The following is a 13,922-nucleotide window of genomic DNA, read 5'->3' as shown; positions in this document are numbered from 1 at the left end:
CTATTAACATTGAATAAAAAGGAAGTATTTTCCGAATTCGTCCAAATACTACTGATGATGGATAGCGTCCAGAAGATTGTATTGCAATAACAGCTTTCAATGTTAACATTGAATCTTTAAAATCTGTTAAATGCTTCTGACAAAAATATAAAGTGTTTGTTTTCCAGATTCGTCCATAAACCAGTGTTTAAGGATAGCGTCCAGAAGATCTGATGGCAATGATAGCAATCAATGGTAACATTGAATCAGGAAAAGCTGTTTATTGCACTTATCATAAAACAAAAGTATTTTAATACCAACACATTCGTAACCAACTTATTGAGGGTAGCGTGCAGATAAAATTATTGCAAAACCAGCAGCCGAGCGCAACATTGAAAGAGTAAAAGCTCATTTATTAACATTGCATTTAAAAAAATTTCAGAATTTGTCTAAAATCTACTGATCATGGATAGCGTCCAGAAGACTTTATTGCAATAACAGTATAGAATGCTAACATTGAATCATTAGAAAATGTTAATAGCTTATGTTAAAAGGAAAAACTTTTGTTTTCTAGATTCGTCCATAAACTATTGTTTATGGATAGCGTCCAGAAGATCTTATTGCAATAATAGCAATCAAGGGTGACATTGAATAGGGAAAAGCTGTTTATTGCACTTATCATCGAAAAACTCTTCTAAACCCAACACATTCGTAAACAACTGATTAAGGATAGTGTTCAGATAAATTTATTGAAAAAACCAGCAACCACGTGTAACTTTGAATGACAAAGATTGCTGTCTAGTACTATAAACATTGAATAAAAAGGAAGTATTTTCCGAATTCGTCCAAATACTACTGATGATGGATAGCGTCCAGAAGATTGTATTGCAATAACAGCTTTCAATGTTAACATTGAATCTTTAAAATCTGTGTTAAATGCTTCTGACAAAAATAAAAAGTGTTTGTTTTCCAGATTCGTCCATAAACCAGTGTTTATGGATAGCGTCCAGAAGATCTTATGGCAATAATAGCAATCAATGGTAACATTGAATCAGGAAAAGCTGTTTATTGCACTTATGATAAAACAAAAGTCTTTTAATTCCAACACATTCCTAACCAACTTATTAAGGGTAGCGTGCAGATAAAATTATTGCAAAACCAGCAGCCGAGCGCAACACTGAAAAAGTAAAAGCTGATTTATTAACATTGCATAAAAAAATTATTTTCAGAATTCGTCTAAAATTTACTGATCATGGATAGCGTCCAGAAGACTTTATTGCAATAACAGTATAGAATGCTAACATTGAATCATTAGAAAATGTTAATAGCTTCTGTTAAAAGGAAAAACTTTTTTTTCTAGATTCGTCCATAAACTATTGTTTATGGATAGCGTCCAGAAGATCTTATGGCAATAATAGCAATCAATGGTAACATTGAATCAGGAAAAGCTGTTTATTGCACTTATGATAAAACAAAAGTCTTTTAATTCCAACACATTCCTAACCAACTTATTAAGGGTAGCGTGCAGATAAAATTATTGCAAAACCAGCAGCCGAGCGCAACACTGAAAAAGTAAAAGCTGATTTATTAACATTGCATAAAAAAATTATTTTCAGAATTCGTCTAAAATCTACTGATCATGGATAGCGTCCAGAAGACTTTATTGCAATAACAGTATAGAATGCTAACATTGAATCATTAGAAAATGTTAATAGCTTCTGTTAAAAGGAAAAACTTTTTTTTCTAGATTCGTCCATAAACTATTGTTTATGGATAGCGTCCAGAAGATTGTATTGCAATAACAGCTTTCAATGTTAACATTGAATCTTTAAAATCTGTTAAATGCTTCTGACAAAAATATAAAGTGTTTGTTTTCCAGATTCGTCCATAAACCAGTGTTTATGGATAGCGTCCAGAAGATCTGATGGCAATAATAGCAATCAATGGTAACATTGAATCAGGAAAAGCTGTTTATTGCACTTATCATAAAACAAAAGTATTTTAATACCAACACATTCGTAACCAACTTATTAAGGGTAGCGTGCAGATAAAATTATCGCAAAACCAGCAGCCGAGCGCAACACTGAAAGAGTAAAAGCTGATTTATTAACATTGCATAAAAAAAAAATTTCAGAATTTGTCTAAAATCTACTGATCATGGATAGCGTCCAGAAGACTTAATTGCAATAACAGTATAGAATGCTAACATTGAATCATTAGAAAATGTTAATAGCTTATGTTAAAAGGAAAAACTTTTGTTTTCTAGATTCGTCCATAAACTATTGTTTATGGATAGCGTCCAGAAGATCTTATTGCAATAATAGCAATCAATGGTGACATTGAATAGGGAAAAGCTGTTTATTGCACTTATCGTCAAAAAACTCTTCTAAACCCAACACATTCGTAAACAACTGATTAAGGATAGTGTTCAGATAAATTTATTGAAAAAACCAGCAACCACGTGTAACTTTGAATGACAAAGATTGCTGTCTAGTACTATAAACATTGAATAAAAAGGAAGTATTTTCCGAATTCGTCCAAATACTACTGATGATGGATAGCGTCCAGAAGATTGTATTGCAATAACAGCTTTCAATGTTAACATTGAATCTTTAAAATCTGTGTTAAATGCTTCTGACAAAAATAAAAAGTGTTTGTTTTCCAGATTCGTCCATAAACCAGTGTTTATGGATAGCGTCCAGAAGATCTTATGGCAATAATAGCAATCAATGGTAACATTGAATCAGGAAAAGCTGTTTATTGCACTTATGATAAAACAAAAGTCTTTTAATTCCAACACATTCCTAACAACTTATTGAGGGTAGCGTGCAGATAAAATTATTGCAAAACCAGCAGCCGAGCGCAACACTGAAAAAGTAAAAGCTGATTTTTTAACATTGCATAAAAAAATTATTTTCAGAATTCGTCTAAAATCTACTGATCATGGATAGCGTCCAGAAGACTTTATTGCAATAACAGTATAGAATGCTAGCATTGAATCATTAGAAAATGTTAATAGCTTCTGTTAAAAGGAAAAACTTTTGTTTTCTAGATTCGTCCATAAACTATTGTTTATGGATAGCGTCCAGAAGATTTTATTGCAATAATAGCAATCAATGGTGACATTGAATAGGGAGAAGCTGTTTATTGCACTTATCGTCAAAAAACTCTTCTAAACCCAACACATTCGTAAACAACTGATTAAGGATAGTGTTCAGATAAATTTATTGAAAAACCAGCAACCACGTGTAACTTTGAATGACTAAAAGCTGTCTAGTACTATTAACATTGAATAAAAAGGAAGTATTTTCCGAATTCGTCCAAATACTACTGATGATGGATAGCGTCCAGAAGATTGTATTGCAATAACAGCTTTCAATGTTAACATTGAATCTTTAAAATCTGTTAAATGCTTCTGACAAAAATATAAAGTGTTTGTTTTCCAGATTCGTCCATAAACCAGTGTTTAAGGATAGCGTCCAGAAGATTTTATTGCAATAATAGCAATCAATGGTGACATTGAATAGGGAGAAGCTGTTTATTGCACTTATCGTCAAAAAACCCTTCTAAACCCAACACATTCGTAAACAACTGATTAAGGATAGTGTTCAGATAAATTTATTGAAAAACCAGCAACCACGTGTAACTTTGAATGACTAAAAGCTGTCTAGTACTATTAACATTGAATAAAAAGGAAGTATTTTCCGAATTCGTCCAAATACTACTGATGATGGATAGCGTCCAGATGATAGTATTGCAATAACAGCCTTTCATGTTGACATTAAATCTTTAAAATCGGTTAAATGCTTCTGACAAAACTAAAAGGTGTTTGCTTTCTAGATTCGTCCAGAAACTATTGTTTATGGATAGCGTCCAGAAGATCTTATTGCAATAATAGCAATCAATGGTGACATTGAATAGGGAAAAGCTGTTTATTGCACTTATCATCAAAAAAGTCTTCTAAAATCAACACATTTGTAAACAACTGATTAAGGATAGTGTTCAGATAAATTTATTGAAAAACCAGCAACCACGTAAAACTATGAAATACTTAAAGCTGTCTAGTACTATTAACATTGAGTAAAAAGGAATTATTTTCCGAATTCGTCCATAAACTACTGTTTATGGATAGCGTCCAGAAGATCTTATTGCAATAATAGCAATCAATGGTAACATTGAATCAGGAAAAGCTGTTTATTGCACTTATGATAAAACAAAAATCGTTTAATTCCAACACATTCGTAACCAACTTATTAAGGGTAGCGTGCAGATAAAATTATTGCAAAACCAGCAGCCGAGCGCAACACTGAAAGAGTAAAAGCTGATTTATTAACATTGCATAAGAAAAAATATTTTCAGAATTCCTCTAAAATCTACTGATGATGGATAGCGTCCAGAAGACTTTATTGCAATAACAGTATAGAATGCTAACATTGAATCATTAGAAAATGTTAATAGCTTCTGTTAAAAGGAAAAACTTTTGTTTTGTAGATTCGTCCATAAACTATTGTTTATGGATAGCGTCCAGAAGATCTTATTGCAATAATAGCAATCAATGGTGACATTGAATAGGGAGAAGCTGTTTATTGCACTCATCGTCAAAAAACTCTTCTAAACCCAACACATTAGTAAACAACTGATTAAGGATAGTGTTCAGATAAATTTATTGAAAAACCAGCAACCACGTGTAACTTTAAATGACTAAAAGCTATCTAGTACTATTAACCTTGAATAAAAAGGCAGTATTTTCCGAATTCGTCCAAAGACTACTGATGATGGATAGCGTCCAGAAGATTGTATTGCAATAACAGCTTTCAATGTTAACATTGAATCTTTAAAATCTGTTAAATGCTTCTGACAAAATATAAAGTGTTTGTTTTCCAGATTCGTCCATAAACCAGTGTTTATGGATAGCGTCCAGAAGATCTTATGGCAATAATAGCAATCAATGGTGACATTGAATAGGGAGAAGCTGTTTATTGCACTTATCGTCAAAAAACCCTTCTAAACCCAACACATTCGTAAACAACTGATTAAGGATAGTGTTCAGATAAATTTATTGAAAAACCAGCAACCACGTGTAACTTTGAATGACTAAAAGCTGTCTAGTACTATTAACATTGAATAAAAAGGAAGTATTTTCCGAATTCGTCCAAATACTACTGATGATGGATAGCGTCCAGATGATAGTATTGCAATAACAGCCTTTCATGTTGACATTAAATCTTTAAAATCGGTTAAATGCTTCTGACAAAACTAAAAGGTGTTTGCTTTCTAGATTCGTCCAGAAACTATTGTTTATGGATAGCGTCCAGAAGATCTTATTGCAATAATAGCAATCAATGGTGACATTGAATAGGGAAAAGCTGTTTATTGCACTTATCATCAAAAAAGTCTTCTAAAATCAACACATTTGTAAACAACTGATTAAGGATAGTGTTCAGATAAATTTATTGAAAAACCAGCAACCACGTAAAACTATGAAATACTTAAAGCTGTCTAGTACTATTAACATTGAGTAAAAAGGAATTATTTTCCGAATTCGTCCATAAACTACTGTTTATGGATAGCGTCCAGAAGATCTTATTGCAATAATAGCAATCAATGGTAACATTGAATCAGGAAAAGCTGTTTATTGCACTTATGATAAAACAAAAATCGTTTAATTCCAACACATTCGTAACCAACTTATTAAGGGTAGCGTGCAGATAAAATTATTGCAAAACCAGCAGCCGAGCGCAACACTGAAAGAGTAAAAGCTGATTTATTAACATTGCATAAGAAAAAATATTTTCAGAATTCCTCTAAAATCTACTGATGATGGATAGCGTCCAGAAGACTTTATTGCAATAACAGTATAGAATGCTAACATTGAATCATTAGAAAATGTTAATAGCTTCTGTTAAAAGGAAAAACTTTTGTTTTGTAGATTCGTCCATAAACTATTGTTTATGGATAGCGTCCAGAAGATCTTATTGCAATAATAGCAATCAATGGTGACATTGAATAGGGAGAAGCTGTTTATTGCACTCATCGTCAAAAAACTCTTCTAAACCCAACACATTAGTAAACAACTGATTAAGGATAGTGTTCAGATAAATTTATTGAAAAACCAGCAACCACGTGTAACTTTAAATGACTAAAAGCTATCTAGTACTATTAACCTTGAATAAAAAGGCAGTATTTTCCGAATTCGTCCAAATACTACTGATGATGGATAGCGTCCAGAAGATTGTATTGCAATAACAGCTTTCAATGTTAACATTGAATCTTTAAAATCTGTTAAATGCTTCTGACAAAATATAAAGTGTTTGTTTTCCAGATTCGTCCATAAACCAGTGTTTATGGATAGCGTCCAGAAGATCTTATGGCAATAATAGCAATCAATGGTAACATTGAATCAGGAAAAGCTGTTTATTGCACTTATCATAAAACAAAAGTATTTTAATACCAACACATTCGTAACCAACTTATTAAGGGCAGCGTGCAGATAAAATTATTGCAAAACCAGCAGCCGAGCGCAACACTGAAAGAGTAAAAGCTGATTTATTAACATTGCATAAAAAAATTCAGAATTTGTCCAAAATCTACTGATCATGGATAGCGTCCAGAAGACTTTATTGCAATAACAGTATAGAATGCTAACATTGAATCATTAGAAAATGTTAATAGCTTATGTTAAAAGGAAAAACTTTTGTTTTCTAGATTCGTCCATAAACTATTGTTTATGGATAGCGTCCAGAAGATCTTATTGCAATAATAGCAATCAATGGTGACATTGAATAGGGAAAAGCTGTTTATTGCACTTATCATCAAAAAACTCTTCTAAATCCAACACATTCGTAAACAACTGATTAAGGATAGTGTTCAGATAAATTAAATGAAAAAACCAGCAACCACGTTTAACTTTGAATGACTAAAAGCTGTCTAGTACTATAAACATTGAATAAAAAGGAAGTATTTTCCGAATTCGTCCAAATACTACTGATGATGGATAGCGTCCAGAAGATTGTATTGCAATAACAGCTTTCAATGTTAACATTGAATCTTTAAAATCTGTTAAATGCTTCTGACAAAAATATAAAGTGTTTGTTTTCCAGATTCGTCCATAAAACAGTGTTTATGGATAGCGTCCAGAAGATCTTATTGCAAAAATAGCAATCAATGGTTACATTGAATCAGGAAAAGCTGTTTATTGCACTTATCATAAAACAAAAGTCTTTTAATACCAACACATTCGTAACCAACTTATTAAGGGTAGCGTGCAGATAAATTTATGGAAAAACCAGCAACCACGTGTAAGTTTGAAAGACAAAAAGCTGTCTAGTACTATAAACATTGAATAAAAAGGATTTATTTTCCGAACTCGTCCAAATACTACTGATGATGGATAGCGTTCAGAAGATTGTATTGCAATAACAGCCTTCCATATTAACATTAAATCTTTAAAATCTGTTAAATGCATCTGACAAAAAAGGTGTTTGTTTTCCAGATTCGTCCATAAACTATTGATCATGCGTCCAGAAGATCTTATTGCAATAATAGCAATCAATGGTAACATTGAATCAGGAAAAGCTGTTTATTGCACTTATCATAAAACAAAATTCTTTTAATTCCAACACATTGGTAAGCAACTTATTAAGGGTAGCGTGCAGATAAAATTATTGCAAAACCAGCAGCCGAGCTTTATACTGAAAGAGTAAAAGCTCAATTATTAACATGAATCCGTAATATTTTCCGATTTCGTCCAAAAACTACTGATGATGGATAGCGTCCAGATGATAGTATTGCAATAACAGCCTTTCGAGTTGACATTAAATCTTTAAAATCGGTTAAATTCTTCTGACAAAACTAAAAGGTGTTTGCTTTCCAGATTCGTCCATAAACTATTGCTTATGGATAGCGTCCAGTAAATCTTATTGTAATAAAAGCAACCAATTGTAAAATTGAATCGGGAAAAACCGTTTATTGCACTTATCATCAAAAAAACTCTTCTAAATCCAACACATTGGTAAGCAACTTATTAAGGGTAGCGTGCAGATAAAATTATTGCAAAACCAGCAGCCGAGCTTTATACTGAAAGAGTAAAAGCTCAATTATTAACATGAATCCGTAGTATTTTCCGATTTCGTCCAAAAACTACTGATGATGGATAGCGTCCAGATGATAGTATTGCAATAACAGCCTTTCATGTTGACATTAAATCTTTAAAATCGGTTAAATGCTTCTGACAAAACTAAAAGGTGTTTGCTTTCCAGATTCGTCCATAAACTATTGCTTATGGATAGCGTCCAGTAAATCTTATTGCAATAAAAGCAACCAATGGTAACATTGAATCGGGAGAAACCGTTTATTGCATTTATCATCAAAAAAAACTCTTCTAAATCCAACACATTCGTAAACAACTGATTAAGGATAGTGTTCAGATAAATTTATTGAAAAACCAGCAACCACGTGTAACTTTGAATGACTAAAAGCTGTCTAGTACTATTAACATTGAATAAAAAGGAAGTATTTTCCGAATTCGTCCAAATACTACTGATGATGGATAGCGTCCAGAAGATTGTATTGCAATAACAGCTTTCAATGTTAACATTGAATCTTTAAAATCTGTTAAATGCTTCTGACAAAAATAAAAAGTGTTTGTTTTCCAGATTCGCCCATAAACCAGTGTTTATGGATAGCGTACAGAAGATCTTATGGCAACAATAGCAATCATGGTAACATTGAATCAGGAAAAGCTATTTATTGCACTTATGATAAAACAAAAGTCTTTTAATTTCAACACATTCCTAACCAACTTATTAAGGGTAGCGTGCAGATAGAATTATTGCAAAACCAGCAGCCGAGCGCAACACTGAAAAAGTGAAAGCTGATTTATTAACATTGCATAAAAAAATTATTTTCAGATTTCGTCTAAAATCTACTGATCATGGATAGCGTCCAGAAGACTTTATTGCAATAACAGTATAGAATGCTAACATTGAATCATTAGAAAATGTTAATAGCTTCTGTTAAAAGGAAAAACATTTGTTTTCCAGATTCGTCCAAAAACTATTGTTTATCGATAGCGTCCAGAAGATCTTATTGCAATAATAGCTATCAATGGTAACATTGAATCAGGAAAAGCTGTTTATTGCACTTATCAAAAAACAGAAGTCTTCTAAATCCAACGCATTCGTAAACAACTGATTAAGTATAGTGTTCGGATAAATTTATTGAAAAACCAGCAACCACGTAAAACTTTGAAATACTAAAAGCTGTCTAGTACTATTAACATTGAATAAAAAGGAATTATTTTCCGAATTCGTCCAAATGCTACTGATGATGGATATCGTCCAGAAGATTGTATTGCAATTACAGTATTGAATGCTTACAATGAATCATTAGAAGCTGTTAATAGCTTCTGTTTAAAAAAAAACGTTTGTTTTCCAGATTCGTCCAAAAACTATTGTTTATGGATAGCGTCCAGAAGATCTTATTGCAATAATAGCAATCAATGGTTACATTTAATCCGGAAAAGCTTTTTATTGCACTTATTATCAGAAAAGTCCTCTAAATCCAACACACTCGTAAACAACTGATTAAGGATAGTGTTCAGATAAATTTATTGAAAAACCAGCAACCACGTGTAACTTTGAAAGACTAAAAGCTGTCTAGTACTATTAAAATTGAATATAAAGGAATTATTTTCCGAATTCGTCCAAATACTACGGATGATGGATAGCGTCCAGAAGATTGTATTGCAATAACAGATTTCAATGTTAACATTGAATCTTTAAAATCTGTTAAATGCTTCTGACAATAAAAGTGTTTGTTTTCCAGATTCGTCCATAAACTATTGTTTATGGATAGCGTACAGATCTTATTGCAATATAGCGATCAATGGTAGCATTGAATCAGGAAAAGCTGTTTATTGCACTTATCATAAAACAAAAGTCTTTTAATTCCAACACATTCGTAAGCAACTTACTAAGGGTAGCGTGCAGATAAAACTATTGCAAAACCAGCAGCCGAGAGCAACGCTGAAAGAGTAAAAGCTGAACTATTAACATTGCACAAGAAAAAATATTTTCAGAATTTGGTTAAAAACTACTGATCATGGATAGCTTCCAGTAGATTTTATTGCAATAACAGTATTGAATGCTAACATTGAATCATTAGAAGCTGTTAATAGCTTCTGTGAAAAAGAAAAACTTTGTTTTCTAGATTCGTCCATAAATTATTGTTTATGGATAGCGTCCAGAAGAGCTTATTGCAATATAGCGATCAATGGTAGCATTGAATCAGGAAAAACTGTTTATTGCACTTATCATAAAAAAAGTCTTTTAATTCCAACACATTCGTAAGCAACTTATTAAGGGTAGCGTGCAGATAAAATTATTGCAAAACCAGCAGCCGAGAGCAACACTGAAAGAGTAAAAGCTGAACTATTAACATTGCATAAAAAGAAAATATTTTCCGAATTCGTCCAAAAACCACTGATTATGGATAGCGTCCAGAAGATTGTATTGCAATAACAGCATTCAATGTTAACATTGAATCATTAAAAGCTGTTAATTGCTTCTGACAAAAATAAAAGGTGTTTGTTTTCCAGATTGGTGCATAAACTTGTTAATGGACAGCTTCCAGGATATCTTACTGCAATTATAGCAATTAATGCTAACATTGAATCAGAAAAAGCTGTTTATTGCAATTATCATGAAGCAAAGAGTACTTAATTTCCAACATGTTTGTAAACTATTGATTGGGGATAGCTTCCAGATAATTTTATTGCAAAACCACCAGGCTATTTTAAAATTGAATGATTAAAAAATGTCTCGCGCTTTAAAATAGAACAAAAAGAAATTTGTTTGCAGCCCTAGCGAACAATGTTAAGGCAACACTGCGTCAGCAGTCGCAGACTACTGCTCTTTAAAATCAAATGTAACAGAAATTCTTTTAGATGTAAAATTCATGCCTTTCATCACCAAGGTGAACCACAAATTTGCTTGGTATAATTGAATCATCAGCTAACTTTTTGTTCTACTGAATCAGCAAATTTGATTACATCAGAAAGGTGTCAGTTCAATTCGAACCAAGACGAAGTCTTAATTACTTTAGTTCATTGCTGATGATGAAATAATGAAGAAAAAAAAAGATCAGAAATGAGTCCTTACCTATATCTACTGGCTGATGTTGCAATTTGGGCCTGGGCTCCTTTTCAACAGTCATGTTCGCTGCTTCTCGCTAAAATAAGAAATACAAAACAAATACATGATTTCAGTCGATTTGATATCTATCACGTCTCTACATTAAGCTAAAATTCAACTTTTAACACATTAAGCCAAACCATAATTCTGCGCGAACTCAAACCGCCAAAACAAAATTGAAAGAAAAACCACAGGACTTAAATAAGTGAAAATTCAATTCCTTGCTGTATCTTGAAAAAGGCAACTCAAAGTAAAATTCTAACCTACCACTCAGTTGGTGTACAAAAAACGTAATTGAAATCTTTAACATATCACGTATAACGAAAGAAAATTTTTCTACTTTGAGATCCCCCTTGTTCATAATGAAAACATAGCCAACAAAAAGGAAAAGAATCAATCAAATCGAGTTAAAAAAATTAAATCATGTTTTGGAATGAAACACAGTTAATAAAATCGTCAATTGAAATTCTTGCCAAAAATATATTCTTCTCCTACATATAAAACATAGCCAACAGTTAATTGAAAAGCAGACTTTAACGCAAGGAATTTTTGAATTTCAACGAAAAAATGCCCTTAAAGCTCTTTGAATTTCAAGAACAATAGTTAATTTTTTAATTCCACTGGGAAATCTGAAAAATGAATTCCACTTTCGAAACTAGAAGATAATCACGTTTTGTAGTGTCCTTTAAACTTTTGCTGTTCAATAGTGGAGTTTGGCTTCATTTCAACAAATGAACGGAATGGAACGTAAAAAGAAATCAAAAGTCTAACCGCAGAAAATCAAATTTCTGAGAAAAAAATAAGCAAAAAAAATCACCATGACCTATTTCAGAGTATTCACTACTTACATTACTCTTAGCATATCTTATTTAATTACTATTTTAATATATTTTTATACACTTCGGCTTATATGCTTACGCCCTTGGTAAGAAGTAAATAAAAAAGTAACCAGTAAGTTTTTCTGTCTCATAATCGCACTGTGGCTGAAACTGAAGTGTGAGATTATGGATGACACGAATAGTGGCGCCTCTCCGCCCGATGAAGATGCCGCCGTAGTCATGCTGGATGCAGTCTCGTTTGCAGCACTCCCTGAATACACACTAACAGGCGAGAAGTTCCCGTGCTGGTGGATTATTCGGAAGACGAAGTCTCGGCTCTCCACTAATTAATCAGAGGACATATTAGACATAAGGTGCTACTTTATAAAAATCAAATTGCAAATTCATAACGCGTCTATCACGTAAAAGTATACAGAACTGCAGCAACGTAAAAATATCTAAAACTTGACCAGAAAAATTGAAGCAACTTTTCCTTCATTACAGTGTTTGGTTTATTTGTTATTAAAAATTTTGTATGCCATACCAAAAGGTTCGATAAGATATATTTTTCGTGCCTTGCAGTAAAAAACGAATTTCGCGAATTGCAGTAGAAAACGTAACACCTTATATCTGATATATCACCTAATTTTTTTTCTTTAGCTGCTGCTGCGGCAGCCATTGCTTCGTTAAGTTTTGCGTCAGCGTCGCCTTCCGAGCTACTTTTCGCTAACTTTTCCGATTTTCGTTCACTACTGTTTTCATTTTTGCCGATTGACTCGGCAAACAGTTTCGAAGACGAGACCAATTCTCCAATCGGATTGCTCAGACTTACACTCAGAATGTACTTTTCAAATGGCCTTCGCTTCGGAGACGTTCCAGATGAGGTCTCATTGCATTTAGCAGTTATTGTACCAACATTCAGTTCCCTTTCTCGCTCTTCTGATAGGTTCGATTTATCTGCAATGCTGCAATCTGATTGGCCATTCTCATTCAGAGATCCTCCATTGTCATTGGAGTGAAACAGACGCGGAAACACCTGGACAAAAACTCTATTATAATCGAGGATTGAAAAAATTGTGAGTTGTAACTTCATTATGCAAAAAAGCGCCAAAAACAACAATAAAAACTCTTCAACATTTGGTGAAAAGAACAGATTCAGGAACTTAAGATCTGCAAGAAGATCTAAACATTTGATACACAACTTAGACAGAAGCAAGCTAATTTTACGGAGAGCATAAAATAACCACCTCACTATATAAAATTTCAACCAGCATTTTGACCAGTCGAACATTTCGTGGATTGCTTAATGATCCTGGTACTAATGATACCTGATATCCACCTCCTAGAGAGAGCAATTTCATCAGTTATGAGAACAATGTTCTATCTGTACTAAACAATTTAACCCATTCTGTTAGGGGGGTTGATAAACAGATCTAATTTTGCTCTAACTGTAGAATCCATGCATCCGTGCCAAGGAAGGCCCCCAAATCGATCAGAACTAATAAACAGAAAAATATGCATCTATCAAAAATCACAGATAAATATCGTCAGACCATTAAGGAATAGCTAATATTACTGTAAAGTCAGCATTCTTTTTCAGTATCGACAGTGCCCATGATTACATTCAAAATCAGTGCGCTAATGCCAAACAGCCCACGAAACCAATGAGAGAACAAAGAAATAACAAACATGCGATAAATAATCGATTCACTGTGGCCGTTTATAAATCAACTTCCATAAAACCAACAAAAAAAAAACAGAATTTACAAGATGATTATTTAAAGTTGCGTAAAATGATTCAATTTTCAGTTCTGACGGCTGACTTACAGATACTGCGCTCATTTTCAGTTCATTCATAATTCTGCTTATTCATTGACTCCACTAATAAGTAAACTTTTTGGATTTAGCATCACATTTTAGCTCGTTAATTTTT

At 32.8% G+C, this 13,922-nt stretch overlaps 1 protein-coding gene across 1 annotated transcript in view; it reads right to left on the bottom strand.

The window, feature by feature from the left end:
• LOC134854863 (small G protein signaling modulator 2-like) overlaps window positions 1-13,922 on the bottom strand; it is a 96,741-nt gene that overhangs the window by 46,171 nt on the left and 36,648 nt on the right. Inside the window, exons 11-13 of the mRNA XM_063871222.1 lie at window positions 12,632-13,025; window positions 12,121-12,332; window positions 11,139-11,208 (exon numbers count right to left, since the gene is read on the bottom strand). Coding sequence (XP_063727292.1) covers window positions 11,139-11,208; window positions 12,121-12,332; window positions 12,632-13,025 — 676 coding nt within the window. The remainder of the gene's footprint in view (window positions 1-11,138; window positions 11,209-12,120; window positions 12,333-12,631; window positions 13,026-13,922) is intronic.

The sequence above is a fragment of the Symsagittifera roscoffensis genome, chromosome 9 (genome assembly GCF_963678635.1).
Source record: "Symsagittifera roscoffensis chromosome 9, txSymRosc1.1, whole genome shotgun sequence".
In the NCBI taxonomy this organism is placed as follows: Eukaryota; Metazoa; Xenacoelomorpha; order Acoela; family Convolutidae; genus Symsagittifera; species Symsagittifera roscoffensis.
The sequence above is the reverse complement of the archived record's forward strand: the minus strand, read 5'-3'. Positions and strand labels throughout refer to the sequence as shown.